Source organism: Myotis lucifugus, unplaced genomic scaffold, assembly GCF_000147115.1.
Source record: "Myotis lucifugus unplaced genomic scaffold, Myoluc2.0 scaffold_1, whole genome shotgun sequence".
Taxonomy (NCBI): Eukaryota; Metazoa; Chordata; class Mammalia; order Chiroptera; family Vespertilionidae; genus Myotis; species Myotis lucifugus.
Window position 1 is genome coordinate 13,640,234 of NW_005871049.1, and position 19,509 is coordinate 13,659,742.

The 19,509-nt window shown below is 36.9% G+C and overlaps 1 protein-coding gene across 7 annotated transcripts in view; it reads left to right on the plus strand.

Moving 5' to 3' along the window:
* The window catches only part of IL15 (interleukin 15), a 61,608-nt gene that overhangs the window by 33,979 nt on the left and 8,120 nt on the right, over positions 1–19,509 (plus strand). For 4 of the 7 annotated variants that reach the window (XM_023754646.1, XM_023754644.1, XM_014455373.2 and 1 more), the window contains 2 exons: positions 17,312–17,410; positions 18,274–18,371. In XM_023754646.1, coding sequence (XP_023610414.1) covers positions 17,399–17,410; positions 18,274–18,371 — 110 coding nt within the window. In that variant the 5' untranslated portion in view covers positions 17,312–17,398. The remainder of the gene's footprint in view (positions 1–17,311; positions 17,411–18,273; positions 18,372–19,509) is intronic. The other 3 variants (XM_014455370.2, XM_014455339.2, XM_006081720.3) reach the window with 1 other exon arrangement.

Consider the following 19,509-nt stretch of genomic DNA (forward strand, 5'->3'; position numbering starts at 1 on the left):
TGTTTTATGTGCTTCATGCCATTGAATGAATATTGTGTTACTGGGGGTTGTTTTTATTATTTTGTTGTTTGAATATCAGAGGTTTGTCAGATGGCTCTGTTTCTTTGGAACACGAGATGGAAAGATTTGTTGCAAAGCTTCTTTCATGGAGATAACTTTATGTCTTGGCGATTATGTCCCATAAAACTTGATCGGAAATCGTCTTTATGAGTTGCCGCCCTGTGTGCTATTAAAAGGTCAGAAGTGGAGCATTAGTTTTAACTCAGAGCCATGTTTCACCAGCGTGTCTTTTGGCCACGTTCTTCATCTTACCACTTTCTGCCTACAGAACATCACTCCCACCAGCCTTTCTTCAGGGACTCAATAGCCTGTACAAGCCATCCCCGCTGTACATCACAACCAAGCTTTGTGGGCATCTTCCTTGGCTACTTGCATTGCCAATACTATATTCCATTGATGTTCAGTCATTCACCTCTCCTATCATGGAGTCCTCAATGAGTATTAATTGAACATTTGGGGCAGATTTTTTTTGACTGAAATGAGTATATTTTAATGCCAATTCTTCCTTACTAAAACTTCTTTGTTTCCACTTGCATTTTGCACTTGCATTTTGTAGCCATGTCACCCTGGTTTTATGTCTTTACTGCTTGGCATCTTAAGATATTCAGTTCAGCTGGCACACACCTATATGCTCCCTGTAATTTTGTGCCTGATTAATGTTCTATCGTATGATAGTTAAGCAGAGCCTGAAAGGGTGCCTGTCTTCCAGTATTGTACACCATTTATCTTCTTTCCCAAGAACACCTTTTTTGAAAATCTTCACCCAAGGATATGTTTCTATTGTTTTTGTTTGTTTGTTTTTTGAGAGAGAGAGAGAGAGAGAGAGAGATTGATTGGCTGCCTTGTTGGGGAGCACAAGAGACTTGGTTGGAACATTGTAAGGAGGACAGTCTGAGAAAAGGGAAGTGTGTGGAAGGCCGCCTGCCCCGTTTATTGGAATTCTGACGTAGGGGAGACTTAGGGGAGTATCGAAGGCGGCGCCCCTAATTATTCCTTGATCTTTCCAAACAAGTCTGTGCACGTGCAGACCCCTGGGTGTTTACTGGAATCCTTATGCTTAGTCCCTGGATGCCCCTGCCTAGAGGACAATGTAAACACATGTGTCCTCCCAAGATTACTCACCTACTGATTGTATCTAAGGATAAAAATGCCAATAAAAGGCAGGAAATCAAGGCTGCCTGGCTTCTTCAGCAGGGCCGTCCCTTAGCCCTCTCTTTCACAGTGAAACTCTCAGAGTAATTTGTTCATCTATCGTTCAGGGGCTGCTGGTCAGCCCCGGCACTGCCTCCCATATGCACCCTGACGGGGGATGAAACTGTAACCTAGGAATGTGTCCTGACCGGGAACTGAACCCGCCACCTTTGGTGCAAGGGGCAATGGCTCCAATCAACTGAGCCACTTGGCCAGGGCCCCCCAGAACACCTTTTGATTGTTACTCCAAACTCTTCTATGAGATGCACTGTGTGAAACACGATTTCTTTCCTTCCTTCCCCCACTTGAGTTGCATGTTTAATTAACCTGAGTGAAAAGAAGGGGGAGAAGACATTTTTTAAGGGGAATAGAAGTCAGAGTAATCTTTTGCTTTCCCTGGAAACAGGTTGCTCAGCATCCAAGGTGAAGTCTAAACTATACAGATATTTCTTCACCTTTTCCTTTAAAGATAAATAAATAAAGGACAAGTGTCAGTCCAGTGTGGACAGGCTGTTTCTTTGTGCCTTAATGGCCACGGTCGCCCAGATGTTGAAATGCTCTAAGTGGGAAAAGAATTTTCTTTCAGCTTCTTTTCTGCTAATGGTGTTTATTTGACGTAAATATTCAGTTCTTAGCTTGATAATGGGTGTCCCAGGGAATCAAAGAGATATAAGAGGATTCTTAACATATGTTTATTCCCATTTAATTTATGTTTTATATCTTTCCACTGGAAACTGAAAAAAAAGTGTTTTCCTCCCAAAAGTCAATTACTCTGCATGGCCTCGTTACCCCAAGGTTGGGCTTTCTTTCTTTTCAGGTGATAACCCACAGAATTGGCTTGATATAAGGGGTTAGTGCAGAAAGTTTGTCCTCTCCTTTGGTTATACATAACTCCAGGCATTAAGTGACACATTTCGTTGTTTCTGAGGCCAATAATCATTCTTTTCTTTTGGCATCTGGCAGGCTATGGATTTTTATTTAATTCACAAACTTACAGCTCATGTTGAAGTAATTTATGCTGAGAAGTGGTTTTTCTAGCCAGTTATTCAAATTTTTCAGTTAACGGTCAACATTCGATAGAACGTTTGAACGGGTGTACTAGGCTATAGATTGTCAGTATAAGACTTTGTTCTTTTAGTCTACCTTTCCTCCTTCAGAACCGTAGGATTTTCTGAACATTTGTTCAGAGTTAACTAAGACAAGTTTAACTATTACCTTCCCATGTAAATGACTAATGCATTAATACCAAGCTTTGGTTCTCCTTATTTATACCTCCCTCTTCTTAAACTGAGATCCATATCTGTTTAAAAAAATGTGAACACTAGGAAGACTTTACTCAATGATGACTAACGGGATTTTCTTTGCTGAGTCTAACCTTGAAAAACATTGATAATTAAATTCCACAAACAAAATTAATTGTATCTACTAGTAGTTACAGATTTTTCCTTATCAAACTTTTGAACAAAACTACTTAAAGTATAAGGTACTAGCTAGAAATCCAATCAGAAAGTTAGTGCTAGTTTACCTCTGCATGTTCATAACCCATACAAGTAATCTATAGTCACATTTAAAAATATATAAGCTCTATAAGAGCAGAGATGTTTTTCTCTCATTTTCTGCAGCAGCGAACATGCACACACACACACGCACACGCACACATACACGTACATACACTGGAAAGTCAAGATTGGAAAGTTCCCTGAACAGTTAGGGAAAGGAGAGAGACATTGTGGTGTCATAGAAACAACCTGGACTTGGTATCTGCTCTGGGTTGTTCTACTAACTGTGGGAATCTGGAACAAGTTATTAACAGCTTCCGGCTCACTTTTATCTTGTCTTTATATTAAGACAACATTTGAAGTTGACTTTTACATCAGTTATTAGTGTAATATGTGTTCAAAGGTGGAGAAGATGATGCTGAAGGGGAAGAATAAAGCTTTAGGCTGGAGAGAGGGTGGTCCAGATTTTCGGGGGAGGGGGCATTTCTCACTTTTCACTCTCACCTATAGTTAAGAGTTCTTTAGGGGGCTATAACCCAAACATACTGTGAATGGATTTGTACAGAGATTGAATAATGACCAGTCTTAATAGGCAGGTAAAAATGCAGAAACAATATGAATACTTGTAAAAGCAAATTTTTTTTGAAAATATAGCAAAGGAAGCAACAATAACAGAGTGTCATCATACAGATGGAAGTTCCTATCAGGCATATGTGCTGGGGAGGTCGGGAAATTTCATGTAGGATCTCAACCAACAGTGACCCAATGCTGAACCTATCCAGCTAATAATTAACACATGGGCTCATCATGCAATCAACTGTAAATTCTCACTCTTGAAGAATTAGCAGTCTTTCCTTTCCCATAAAAAGATGAGTGCTGATGACTAGGAATCGTAAATTAAGTTATAAAAGCAGGATTGTTTAATGGATTAGGGTCATAGTTTGTTTAATAAGTAAACAGTTGGTCTGAGTGTTTATACTAGCTGAAGTTAAAAAATGATTTGTGATTTTTTTTTCTTTGGTTATGCATTTGATTACTAACTATTGTCAAGTACAATTGTTAGGTTATATCACTAAGAATCTAAAATTGTATTCCATTGCCCAGAAAATTAAATCCGATTCCTTAGCTTGACTCTGAATGTCACATGCAATCCAAATGCCTATTCAAGTGCATTTTCTTTCAGTACTTTCCAGTCAATGGTGCCTCAGGTTTTCTCACTCTCAGATGGTATTATTTATGCTGGGTCTATATTAGCTGGAATATGCTCCTACTTTGGATTCAAATTTTATTCAGTCTTTAGTATTAACCTCAATTGCCACCCCATCCAAAGCCTTCTCTGTTTGCAGCAGCATTTATTCATTCTTATTTATTATTCATTTATTCATGTAGTCACAACCACTCCACAAATATTTATTGAGCACTTTCTGTGGTACAGGTTGTCCTTTCCTAAACATGAGTTTTATTGCAGGTAGAGTCATATCCAAGTAATTATACTGAGATTGTATTTTAATGTTTATTTTCCCGCCTCTGTAAAAGTGATCTCATAATGGCAATGATTATGGGTTGTTTGTTTGTTTTTTTTAAGGAGAGATTATGATAGTGTAAAACATGACTGGGCAGGGAGTTAGGAGGCTGGTTCTGTGTCTCCTATTGGCTGCAACTTAATTTGGGGCTAATTCAAACAAGACATTTATTAAGCTTCTCTCAAGTTTATTGCAGTGTTAGGCACTATAGGTGGTACACAAGTAAATGTATTTTATGTATGTTTGTTACTGACATGCATTAACAAATTATTTTATGGAGCCAGCAATCTAGAAGAAAGACCCTTAACCTGAGACCAGAGGAATGAATGTTTTAGCTCCAGATGATTTTAACCTAATTTTTCTATATGCATTTATATGCATTTTTATGAAGAGATAGTGAATAGCTTTTAGATGTTAAAAGTGTCACTGAGCCCTAGCTGGGTGGCTCAGTTGGTTGGAGCATCATCCCGTGAGCCAAAAGGTTTCTGGTTTGATTCCCAGTCAGGACAGGTACAGAAGGCAACTGACTGATCCAATGTCTTGTCTGTCTGTCTGTCTGTCTGTCTCTCTCTCTCTCTCTCTCTCAAAATCAATAGAAACATATCCTTGGGTGAGGATTAAAAAAAAAAAAGGTGCCATTGATCATAAAAAAAAAGTTAAAAAGCTCATGATCTCAATGACCAGCTAAAGAACAAGAGCCACAGAAGAATAACAATATGCTAAGCTGGGTTTGGAAAATGGTAAAATGGTACCTGCCTGTGGTCATTTAAGGAAAGGCTTTCTGAAAAAAATAACTCTTGGAGTATTTGCCAGCTATCTTTTGGCTTCAGCTTCCACATGGAGAAAGAAGATAAACTATAGGATCTCAGTTATTCTTCCCAGTTATAAAATTTGTTTTTTCCTTGATTAGATTATGAAATGCCTATCAAAATGCCGGCCACATCACGGGGATTCAGAAAACATCTGTTCATTATTCCTGAAATGAAACTTTTAAAATGTGTTGTCCCAAACATATCCACTATCTTGAGTTAAAATTGCAGAATATTATAGCATTAGCTTCCCAATGTTTCATGAATGAAAGGAAACTTAACAGATGTTTATGTCATTGCTCGCACTCTTTCACTTGGCAGATCAGAATGTTTAATTCATTAGTCTCCTTTATTGATTCATAGCACTTTTAATACCTTCATATTTTTATTATGCTTTCCATTACAGCATTTTGGGTCTCCTCATCAGTCTTTATGCTTTGTGAGGGTAGGAATTATCTCAAATCCACCCAAAATTATCCAGCACCTAACACATTTCACCAAAAGGGAGCTTAATAAATGGTGAATGACAAGTGAAATACAGTGGAACCTCGTTTCTTGACCTTAGTTAGTTCTGGAAGGCTGTTCCAAAACTGACTCATTTATTCCCATTAGAAATAATGTAAATTGAATTAATTTACATTACAGACCCCCAAATGATTCCCTGTTTTAACCTTTTTCATATACAGTACATGTCTATTGTACTGTTTAATCTATAAATATTTTAAAAACAAAAAGTACATGAAATGAAAATTTAACAAAAATGAAAGGTACAATAAAAAACAAAATTTAAAAATAATTATAAGCAGCAATAAAAGCAAAAAAAAAAAAAGCAAAACACACACACACACACACACACAAAAACACAAAAATATTCACAGCACAACATCCTGAGATTTTAACAGTGGTAAACTGACTCATATTCGTGCATTCTCTTTTTTGTCTGTCACCTGAGTGGTGCATGACTGATCATATAGATATCAGCATGAAAGGGTTGTCAGGTTGGGAAGTGAGTTGTTCAAGATGGGAGGTGTTCCAGAAATGAAGTTCCACTGTAATCTGTAAATTGCCTACTTCAGTATAGCACAGACGGCAGGTTCAAGTCCCACACTACCTTGACCTCTGTGACTTACTATAGGCAAGTTTCTTAAACTCTCTGCCCTCAACTTCTTCATCTATAAAGTAGAATAATGACAGCATCTACCTCATAAATTTACCAGATTAAAATTAATTAAGTGCTTGGGAGAATGTCATAAGTGATGAGAATCCAGGTTTGTGGGGACCTCAAGCTTGTATAGTGCCTCATCCTCTTTAAGAATGAGTATCAATGGTGAAAACAAAATTTGTCAACTAGAACATTTTTAAGGCTTTATTTAGATTAGGAGAAGAAATCATAAATTACAGAAACAAAAACATTGAAAAATACCAAAACATTCCAAAATATTACCATCATGATTAGTAAACATCCGGATTCATCTTTATATACTTTATTTCTTACAAATTTTTGTCTGCATGCACTCATACTTCCTCTTCTATATGATAATGGTTTTTAATATTTTCTATAGAGAGAACACAAAGAAATGTTGTTCTTTTCTCTACCAAAGTAAATTGAAATTTGTTTCTTTATTATTGATGGTTTAGGAAGTATTTTCATTTACCTTTATAATGCATTACCGGCTTCACCCTCAGGCAATTCTTGTTTGGAGGGAAGCTTGGGAGAAGTCCAGCTTTGGGGTTTCACTTGGCATGATCTCAGAGAGGCACGTGCCTCTGCAGTGGCTCCAGCTTGGCTAGGTCTTCACTGCTCCCTCTTGACTCCCTATCCCCACCCTTGTGGGAACGTCTTGTTGTGGGAGCTGAGGGAAACTTGGCTGAGAGCCTAGGACACAGTGACCCTGATGGGTTGTATTCACTTGCTTAGAGTCACCGATAAGGTCTAGACACCCCTTGACGTCTATTGGGGTTAGATTGTCTTTGAAGTCCAAGTAGATTGGAGGAAGTTCTGGCAGCCTGCCGGCTGATTATACTTGCTGGTAGTACCTGCTGCAAACCCTGGATGACTTCTAGGAGGTAGAAGGTGACCACCCTCTGGGGCCACCTTCCTTGTGCCCCGAGCCCCCTGAGCTATGGCAGTTGCTTCCTCACTACAGGCAATGCAAAATGCAGGCGTTGGAGCCCCACTGACTTTGTGTTAAATCTGCCTCTCATTCCAATTACCCCATAAATTAGAACTTACCATTGTTATTTTACACTTTCATTGCCAAATGGTTTTTTGGTAAATGCCTAGGACTTGTGCAGTGAATATCATTTGTGATCTCATATACTTTTTTTAATTTTTAGGAATAATTATTTTCCTCCACTTTACCCCAAACAGGGTAGAATTTCAGATGACCTGAACTTTTAATATAATGGATTTTTAAATGGGTTGCACCAGACAAAATTTGTGTTTAATACTTCATGAGTATATTAATATAAATCTTATTGAAATAAAAATGCTTTATTTCCTTCATTTTTTAAAAATATCTTGTTTATTGATTTCAGAGAGGAAGGGAGAGATAGAAAGATCAATGGTGAGAATCATTGATCAGCTGCCTCCTCCATGCCCCACACTGGGGATTGAGCCCACAACCCAGGCAGAATTGAACTGTGACCTCCTGGTTCAAAGGTCAACACACTCAACCACTGAGCCATGCTGGCCGGGCTATTTCCTTCATTCTTAAATATCATTTGTAGTGGATGTCATTCAGTGACCATATTCTCTTTCAGGAATAAAGAACTTGTTATCTCACCTAGTGGGAGTGCTACTTGCTAGAGTTTTCAGCTGACAGTCTTCTCTGGGAGAAACTTTCCTTTCAGAGAGCACACCCACTCCCCAGGGCAACCAGTGTTCTTTGAGGGGAGGGGAGGGCCATAGAGGCCATTGTTTCCCCAATTTGTACAACTGCAGAGGGCCACCCAGCTCCCCAGCTCCACAAAACCCAGTCACTGAGTGCAGAGTGGCCTCCCTTCTTCCTCTGCCCATTTCTGCTTTCTTGCCTTCCCCTACAGGTAGTGATTCTGCAAACCTCCCCCAGTCTACCTCCTGCACGTGAATTAGTCAGAGTCTCCTCCCAGAGAACCTGCTCTGAAATAAATTTTTTAAGCACAACCTTTTTAATAACAGCTTTTCTGGGGATGAGGATAGAGATTATTTATATGATGTGACCCAATTTCAGAAACGTTCAAATTGAAAAAAAAAAGTGCTTCTTACAGTCAAGGAAGGGCGCTCCACACACGTGCTGTAATTGCTTGCTGCGTGAACACGCTGGCTGCCACCAATAACCTGAAGCACTTAGAAGCCTTTCATGGAAGCCATTATCTGAAGAAAGGTTAAAGATTGTTGTTCTTTCCTTTTCTCACTGCACTTTTCTCTTTACATGCTCTCCTAGCTTGATCTCCTCTGAATTCAACGTTTTAAGCCAATTATTCCTCCAGTACTGCCATCTCTTGAACTTCTAATTTGCATATTTGTCTATCTGCCAGAGCATTTCTTTGATATCCCACCAACCTCCCAGACTTAACATATCCAACACTGGATGAGTCATCTTCCCTCACACCAGACCTATCTCTGTTCAATCTCAATCACCACTGCCCTGACCTTCCAAACCATAAAACCTGTTAGTTATCTTAGACTCTTCCTCCTCCCTCATCCTACAAATTTTGACAGCCAACAAAACTTGCCAATTTTGCTGGGACATAGTACTCCAATAAGCAATACTTTTCAGTTCCTATTGCTACTTCCTTAATTTAGCTCCTTAGCTGGACTGCTACAATAATAATTGACTCATTTTCCTACCTTCAGTCTTGATTCCTTTAAATACATCTTCTGCACAATGGTCAAGATGATCTATATCACACACTCTGTATTTATTGCTCTCGACACCATCAGCCATACTTTCTAATTACTTGTTTGTTTCCTGACATTCTGAGTTTTTTTTCAGTGCCGTGTCCTTAGAAGAAGAGTGACTGGTGCATAGTAGGGGCTCAATAAATATTTGATGAATGTGTAAGTGAATGAAGGAACCAGGACTAAATTTCAGTTGTCTTCCTTCTTGGCATGTGTAATGAGCAAATTACTTACTTTCTCTGAGTTTTGCTTTATTTGTAAAATGAGGCTGATACTAATGACGCCTCCCATATTTTTCTCAAAGCTTCTTGATGAGATAGCAATGTAATATTAATAGATGGTGTTTTAAGTCCTTATGCGTCTTGCACAATCTCAAGTGCTATACATGTAAAATTTAATCTGCACAATAATCATAGGAGGTATGTTCATTGAGCATCTCCACTTTGCTGATTTTGGGTGGAGGAAATGAATCAAGGTATATCCATGTCTTGAAGTCACCTAGAGAGTAAAGAATAGCCCGGACTTACAGGCACATAGCTGGGACCACTGGCAGCCTGGCCTGTGCACTTCCTCATTTTGTGCCTATATTAGTGAAAATGATCCTAGATAGGAATCCTATGGCTTTATCAGTTGGAAAATATTTCCACATTTTTTTGTTTTAAGAACCTATGCTAAAATTTGTCAAATATTCTCCCCATCTGCAAAGGCAACCATATGACCTGTCTTTTGATCTATTAATGTAGTAAATACACTAATAAACTTCCTGATTGTCACCATCCTTTCATTTCAATAATAAAATCTACTTGTAACCATTTAATTTTATTCTGTTAACACACTGCTTGATGAAATTTGTTGATATTTTATTTTAAAAGGTTGCATCTTTCATATAAGAAATTGCTATGTAATTTTCTTTTTTAGGATATCATTACATAGTTTTGCTATCAGATTTTTGTGCCCTTGAATTAAACTAATCTTATATTATCAGAAGGATTTATAAGTTCCCTGAGTGTTTGGTAAAATCTGCATGAAGAAATCAGTCTTTTTATTACATATATTTAGACTCAATCCAGTTTTTTCCATCTTCTTGAGTCTATTTTGATAACATATATTTTCTTAGAAAGTCAGTGCTCAAATTGATTTGTATGAATGTGTAATCTATAAAAATTATAGTAATAATTGCCCTTTTACATTTTTAACATATATAATTTGAGACTTTCCATTTTGGTTTTGATCAGATTTGTTTTAAAAAGAACCATATATATATATAATTTCAGAGAGGAAGGGAGAGAGATAGATAAAAACATTAATGATGAGAGAAAATCATTGATTGGCTGCCTCCTGCATATCCACTACTGGGGACTGAGTCTGCAACCCTGGCATGTGCCCTAACCAGGAATCGAACCCTGGCCCCCTGGTTCATAGGTCAACGCTCAACCACTGAGCATGCTGGCTGGGCAAAAAAAAGAACCATTTCTTGATTTTACTAATTATTTTCCTACTTCATTAACTTCTGTTTTTATTTTTAGTAATATTTTATTCTATTTTCTTTGTAATTTTATTATTTTCATAGATTTTTGAGATAATGCATAAAAATCATTTCAATCTAATTATTTTATATGAGAGACTATAGAATTTTCAATCACTATACTTTTGCCATGTTTAACAGATACTTCTTATATAATTTTCAGATTGGTTTTCTCTTTTATATTATCACTAGAGGCCCAATGCATTAAATTAGTGCAAGAGTAGGCCTTCTTTCCCCCAGCTGCTGGCACCAGCTTCCCTCTGGCACCTGAGACTCGGGCTTCCCTCGCAGCCCCGGTTTCATCCAGAAGGTTGTCCGGAAGGACATCCAGTCTAATTAGCATATTACACTTATAACATTATAGATTATTTAAAAGGATAAATTTTCACATAAGTGAATGTATTTTTAAAACCTTTTCTAGGCTTTTATTGACTAGAGGCCTGGTGCATGAAAATTCGTGCACTGGAGGAGGTCCCTCAGCCCGGCTTGCCCCCTCTCACAGTCTAGGAGCCCTCAGGGGATGTCCTACTGACGGCTTAGGCCCACTCCCCACTATTCAATTCAATAGTCCAATATACCAATACTGATTTGTGATCACAAAATGTGTCAGGTGTAATTTCAGATTTTTATAATTTTTTGAAACTTTATTTTAGGTCTAGTACATAAACATTTTTTTGTCTAGGTCATTGATAACATGTTATGAATGTTTGATGTGTTCATTTTTTTATGCACTATTTCAGTAAGGTAGAATGTTTTCCTCTATCCCTATATATTTACCTAATATACATATTTACTACATACAACATTGTTTATTGTTCTAAAATTTGCCATAGGCATTGGTTAAGTGGAGCCAGCTCTAACTGGCTTGTGAGAGCCAATGGTTCAGTATTCAGGCCTTTTGTGAACCAGTTGTTAAACCACTGGCTGGAAATCAGTGTGGTGTAGGATATTTACATAATATAAATTGGCAAATGTTACAAATCAGTGTGGTTTTAATTTTTATTTCTGAGAGCCAGATTACTTGCATACCACAGACCATAGCCCTTTCATTTTTGTTTAGTATAAATTTCTAAAAAATGTTTTAAGATCTTTAATAACTTCTTATTTTCCCTCTATATAATTTTAAGCTATATTGTTAGGTGCGTGAAGGTTCATGATTAATATATCTTATTATAGGTTGTAACTTTTATACATGTGCATTATCCTTTGTATTGCTTAGTACTTATTTGAATTCTGTTATTCTAGTATTAGTATTACTGTACTTTTTCATTATTTGCATTTTCAAGTTTTTTGTACCATTTAAAATTTTTTTTTAATTATTGGGGTAACATTGGCTAATAACATTATATAGATTTTAAATGTACAACTCTATGATACATCATCTGTACATCTCATCGAGTTTCTACCACCTAAAGTCAGATCTTCCATCACCATATATTGGACCCCCTTTATTCTTTACTAACTTCCTCCCCTCCCTTTCCCTTTGGTAACCACCATACTGTTGTCTGTACCATTTTTTTGTTCCATTTCTTATAAATGACATATTTTAAAATTTATCTCTCTGTCTTTCTCATTATTTTTTAAAACACAATCTAAGTGTCTGTCATTTAGTAAGCAGATACTGATTTTATCCCATCTTTGCATGTGTGGGTGGATACACTTGTATGTTTAGACTAACTACTTCCACATTATGTTGTATGTATATTTTTTACTGTGCTTCCTTTGTTTAAATTTTCTTTTTTGCCTGCCATGGCCTTCCATCAGATAGGTTTAGTGTTATTTCCTTTTGGTTTGGAAATTATAGTGATATATCTAGGGTTTTCTTTTTCTGCAGTAAACTTTTCTTTTGATTTTTGCAGTTAATCATCATGAATGTATTTCACCTTCTTCAAATAATCTTAACACGAGTTTACTTCTCCCACATTATTTCCCATATGGAGATTACTTATGATTTTTCTTCCACCTTGCTAGTTGGAAAAGTGCATGTTGGGTCAGGGGTTGCCCCTGGTGGTGGGAATTGGGAATGCAGTGACTGCAAGTTGGCGTGAGAGAAATTTGATTATAGATGTTTTATAATCATGTTGGTGATGGTGATTTCATGGATGTATACAAAATTCTGCATACCATATACCTAAAATGTGAAATTATACCTCAATAAAGTTGATATTAAATGTGTGGTGGGGAATGTCTGCAAGAGCAAAGCTGTAGGATATAGAAAAGGCCCATTACCAGTTGCATCTCAGGAAATTCTAATGGCACATACTTTCCAGCAATACTTTGTAGCTTGGAATTTGAAATTGGCAAAATAGATGTAGCAGAAAGATGAAATGTGGAGGAAATTCAGGGTGCTACTTAGGATATGACAGTGACTAACTGAGCCATCTGCTGGATAGGGAGGCAAGTGCAGCTAAGAGGTTAATAGTTGTGACAATGGGGACAATGTAGTTATAAATAAATTAAAAATAAAATCCAACAAACGTGCTATGCACTTATTATGTATCATGGATGCTTTTATATGTTGGAGGTACAGGACTAAACAAGGTTTCTGACCACAAGAATGTCACATTTTTGCAAAATAAATACATGAATGAGGTTTTAAAAAAGTACTTAGACTCAAATATACTAAATGTTAACTTGTTTTATGCCCCAAACTTCCTTAAATATCACATTATACCTGCCTTAGAGAAGTGTACTAGCTAGCATTTTTCAAAAACCCACAAACCCTTTTCAAGAATGTTTGCGCCTAATGATAAAAAATAAAAAATGAAGCACATGGCCCTGGTCAGTCTGGCTTAGTTGGTTGAGTGTCATCCTGTGCATCAAAAGGTTGCTGGTTTAATCCCTGAACAGGGCATGTGCCAGGTTGTGGGTTTGAATCCCCAGTCCAGGTGCATGTGGGAGGCAACCAATTGATGTTTCTCTCACACATTGATGTGTTTTTTTCTCTCTAAAATCAATAAAAAATGTAAAAAAAATTTTTTTAAAAGCACATGAACATATTGCTACATAGAACTATACTAAGAAATATGCCCTCTAACTATATATATGCATCATCATTGTCTATCTTATACGATAAACTTCCTGAGGTGTTTTTTATTCACCTTTTATGATACCATCTATTTAAGGAATGTTTTTTTGAATAGTCATGATAACCTAGCTATCCGAATTTTATCCCTGCCTTTGTCCTTGGCATTATAGATGTTTAAATGTGTACAATTTGCTTTGAAGACTTTCCAGTATAATTTAGCAATTTGTATTGTTTTAAGTATTCCCAAGAAAAACGTTTTATTTAAAATTTATATTTAAAATACATATATTTTATAAACTTTGTATGAAATTGTATTTTTAAAAGAAGAAACATCCTACCTAATCATTTACTTTTGTTGTTTTGATAAGCTGAGATTTATGGGCTCTACTATCATGTGTGTGGCTTTATGAGAGCATTAAATACCAACTTCAGATCTTATCTTTGCATGGATTACTTTTTCAAAATCACAGTAGTAACCATGGTAACCTAGTTCATATATATTTTTTAACTTACTAGTGAACACAGATTGTATCACAAAATTTTATGTTTGACATTTTCATAATATTGGTATCAATTAAAAGTAGTGTGAAAGCAATTACTGAAAAATGCTAGTTCCCTTAATGACAGACAGGAAAATCTGAGACATTTGAAGATATCAGTTTCTCAGCTGTATTCCAATGGGACTGATTAAAAGATCCACAGGAGTCATAGGTCTGCAAACTATAAACTGTGGGTCAAATTCACCAATCATCTGTTTTGATAAATGAAGTTGTATTGGAACACAGCCATACCCATTCATTCATGCATGGTCTATGGCTGTTTTCACAATGGAATAGCAGAGTGACATCCTCAAGACAGACCCTACAAGGCCTATTATTACAAAGCCTGATGTACTGTCTGGCCCTTTAGAGAAGATGTTTACCAGTTCCTGCTTTATACAGGGGCAACAGATTTGTCCACTCTTACCTACCACTACTTTCAGACTGTTATCAAATGACTCACTTTTTTCTGAATACACACTGCACTGGTTTGCGTATGTTCTTGCTCAGCTCTTTCTTCCAACTAGAATGTTGTTTCCTTTTAAAAACTCATGTCTAAAATCTGCCCATTCTTTACAGTATGATTCCAATAACACTTCCTCCAAGAAGTTTTACAATAAAAAGAAAATAAAATTCCATGGATGTAGCTCCCTTACATCCCCTAACATACTTGCTACAACCCCTGCCTCTTTCTTGCGCTTGTCTGACATACACAGCTATGATTCAGTCCAGTTTTCTACCTATTCCAGGCCTAACTGTTCCTTGCAGCTTAATGTGGCTGGAGAAAACACACACTAATCTTACCTCCATTCATGACCATGAACTTCCAATAGGCATGGCTCTCATCCCATACTTATTTTAGTTTATTCTCTTTCTTACCTTGATGGTGATTTCTTTCATTCTCCTCTGTCTTCAACCCCTAACACCTCTTCCCCATCATCACTCTTTGCTGATGACTGTTAGTCCTAAATAACTGGGAAAATCAAAGCCATAGTTGAGAAGTTACACCTCCACATCAACCCACCTTCCAATAAAGGACAGCTATACTCCCTTACATTCTTTATAGTGCACATTCGATCTTGATTTGCCTTCATTTTTAGTGTGTTTTAGTGAATAGATAAATGTCTTTACCGTATAAACTAATATTTAGAACTCTTCTTTTGATGTTAAGTCTATGAAAATTTATTTTACATGTGCAACTAGGCAAGTAAACAAAGAGAATAAAATAAAGCAAACGGTCATGTGTTAGATATATTTTCTCAGTGGGATAAATTACAATATTCAAAATGTATAGAATGTAACATATTTACAGCTCTTTTCATAAGTCACTCCAGAATTAAAGCTCTTAGAACTGGCCAGATGTGTTGATGTGCCTGTCCACTCTTCTTGTTTACCCCTGCGCAGTGACATCCTGCTAGGCTAGCAGTGCCCGTCATCAGGTCAACAAGCACTGTACAGGGAGACCCAGTCACAGGACTGCCAAAACTTCCTGTTTAAACTCTGTGAGCTCTCTGAGGGTCAGGCTAGGACTTAGTCTTCTTTTAATTCCCAGATGCAGGCACCCAGGTGAATGAAGGACAAACAAAAGATGCTGATTAAAAGGGCATTTTATGACCACATGCAATTTGTATGCCAGGCTTAACCACTCTTCTGTAGTTCTCCAAAAATATGGAAGCAAAGGAATTGGACAATGTATTTCATCCCTATGTTTGCCGCTCATAAAGTAGTGAGCCTGGTTTCAGCCACTTCTCTCTGACAGGTTTTTGTTGAGAGTCAAATGAGATAATGCCTGTGGGAGAACTTGAGTTCAACTTTGGAAGACCTGCTTTTATGCTAGCAGAGACGGTGGCTTTTATTTATTATTCGCTTGGAGTGGGCCAGGTTCTTCCTACAGTAAGGAGCCTACACTTCCCAACCACAGAATTTGTGAAATTCCTTGCATGCCTCCTCCTCCTGCCCAACCTGGAATGTGAGGTCATATTTTATGGCCACATGTATGACATTTAACTGAAGCAAACTACTTAATCTCTTAGAACCTCAATTTCTTCACTGTTAAAAAAAATAATATCTTCCACATAACAATATTGCTAGGATTGAATTTGATAATGTACATGAAAATAATTTTGTAAATCTGAGAGCACTAGGTAAGCGATACGTAGCCTAATTAATATTACTATCATTGATAATAATTATACTAGAGGCCCAGTGCACAAAATTTGTGCGGGGGAGGGGGGTCCCTCAGCCTGTCCTGCAATGACGCAAGTGTGTCTCCTCCCATCCCTGGCCGCTCCGTGCCCGCTGCCCAGAGGCCCTTCATTGCCGCGGTGACAAAGCAAGCATTCTGCCAGTCTGCTCATGCTGCCTGCTCTCAGCAGCCACCCTGCTGGGACTGGGGAACTCCGGTGGGGCTGACAGGACTGGGCGCCACCATCTTGTGGCTATGGGCACCGCCATCTTTGTGACAGAGTGATGGTTAATTTGCATATTACCCTTTTATTAGATAGGATATTAATAGTACACATTGAGTCCTGACCAAAGAGAAAGGAATAGAATATTTTACCTTTTCAGGTGTTTTTTTTGACCAACATGGATCACACACACACACACACTTCTTTTTTTCTGAGAGAGAGAAGAGAGAGAGAGAGAGAGAGAGAGAGAGAGAGAGAGAGGTGAGAGAGAACCATCTATTGGTTGGTCTCTAATCTTGGCTGTCTTAGACTTGCTGGGGGGCCCAGACAACTTGCCAAATGCTGCTAACCCTACCCCATAGGACTGTTGTGAGGATTAAATGTGATACATATATTCAGTGACTAATAGAATGCCTGTGAGAAAAAAATAGGTGCTCAATAATTTTTTTTTTTACTTTGGGGAAAATTGAGATTTAAAAAATATTTAATCTTTTCATGGCATATTTTGGTTCTTTATCTATTTTGGTTCTTCCAGAGATATTTTGTAGTTTTCAGAGGTCTTGTATACATTATTTAGCAAAATTTATTCTTAAGGAATTCATGTTTTTGGATGATTCTTTTTTTTTTTTAGGTGGGAAATAATATTGTTCATCTCTATCCTTTCTTTTTTATTTAATTTTGTTTTATTGCTTAAAGTATTACAAAGAGTAGTACATATGTCTCCTTTTTTCCCCCTTGACCTTCCCCATGCTCAATAAATATTAATTCCCTTACTTCATTCCCCCCACCCCCTATAGTTTATTTGTGTTTTTAATGGATCATTATTTTCCCTGGATTTTATTATAGGAAGTATTCTGGATGGATGGCTGCTGGAAACCCATTGCCATAGCCAGCTCTTCTTCAATATTTAAGGCTTTATCTGGGCACTGAGTAATGAGAATTTTGGTAAGAATAATTAGATGAAGATAGTATATGGACTTTTCTAAAAGGTCACTTAAATCTCAGATATTTCATAATGATAGGATTTTTAACTCTGTTAACCTTGATATACTCTCCATGTCTTGCTTGTGAATGTATTATTTCACTTACCTCACTCTATTGTTCTTTAAATATATATCTCCTCAGTGAATTGTGCAGTATGGGTTTTTGTTACTCATGCCTTCAGCATAGACTAAATGAATCACAGAGTCTTAGTGGTTAAGGTGACAGTCAACACTGTCATCTGAAATTCTAAAGCTTTGACAACATGAAAGAGGCAGACAAAAGTATCAAAATTCTGGGAGGTCCCAAGAGAAGTGATATTCCTAAATCACCAAGAAAGATTATTATACAGTGGCTCTCATGATGGCATGAGTGTCTTCAGTTACTTCCATTTCTATCCAATTCGTTCTCCAAGTGATATTCATTTATAATTAATTTTCATACAGTTGCATGAAGTTAATCTAGAACTATAAACCCAGGTTAGTATTTTGTGTTATTAATCTATGCTGCATAAAATATGTTGAACTATTTAAAATGAAAGAAGGATGAGAAGGAGATTAAGGATAATAAAAAAAAATTGGTGGTGATATTATTAGATTTGTACATTTTCTTAAAATTGGTATGTATTAAAAACATATTAAAGAATTTTGTCCACAAGAAACAAAGCTGGAGGGCAGGCAACAAAGCAGATACATTCTAGTTTTATTAATTCTGAAAAAAGAACATTAATTCTTAAATTTTGATTTAAAGATACGATAAACTACTAATTTAAATATCACCTTTTAGGTAAGATATTTAATCATTTTCTCTATGATTTTATTTTCCAGAGACCATATTTGAGGAGTACGTCCATCCAGTGCTATTTGTGTTTACTTCTGAACAGTCATTTCTTAACTGAGGCTGGCATTCATGTCTTCATTTGGAGGTAATTTTATCTTTAGGCGTAAATATCATCATGCTAATTGCCATTCTTCCTCAATATCTTCCCTATGAAATGGTGTGTGTTCAGTCGCCTTACACCTTAGGTAGTCAGTATTTGGGGTATGAGAGAGGGCTGATTATGGAGACTCAGAAGGTTTGGTAAACACGGAACATTTCTATATCCTAATAGGATTGCGAAGAGTATTAACATCCTGCAGATAAAATGGACCTTTGGTATATAACTACGCTTGAAAGTACCTTCCTTATTAATATCCTGCATGATTTTCATGGCAGTAACAAAACAGATATTTAGGATTCAATCGAGTTACTTTTTTTAAATCTATTTCCTGACACTGGCTTCTCCTGTCCTTTGAGCCCTATCCTAGTTCATTCAGAAGCATTTCTTTCTTTCTTTAGACCTTTTGTTTTTTCTCCTAAAACATTCATATTTTCCATGCCGATTAACTTTTTTCTTCTTTCTTAGATGCAACTAGTAAACCGTGCCGCTTGGCCTAAGCACCCATCCTCTAGCTCTGTAATCTGACTCAGGTCAGCCTTTATCTCACAGTGTGGGAACCAGTAGATTTGCACAGGTAACCCTTCCTCGAAAGAAGGATTAGAGTTGGGTCTGTGCTTCTATGAAAATCCATCAGGGCGCAGCTATTTTTCATGAAGCTTTCAGAATCATCCCATAGTCATTTGGTCAGTGTACATATCTTTTGTCCAGATTCAAAATCTCTGTTTTACCAAAATGAGTAAATATATGACCACTCAGCCTAGATTGGGCTTAACATCTGTCATGTTTATGGAAAAGGCTGCTGCAAGCATAGCAATGATGAGCACAGCATACCAGGGGCATGTTTAATGTACTATAGAGGACATTTTAATTCAAAATCATTTTATGAAAGTGATTATTGCTCATTTTAAAAATTTTACTTATTTATTAGACTTAAAAGTCTGATAGGACCTCTACTTAAAGAAAAATAGTCATTCATTCAAAAACATTTACTGAGCCATACCACACATTAGGTACTGTTTTTATTCATTGTAATCAATTGCACCCGGTTTTTATATGTTATGTCTTCATAACTTTGTCAGTCCCCAAATTAGCTTTAAATTAACACGAGGTTGTCCTACGTGTT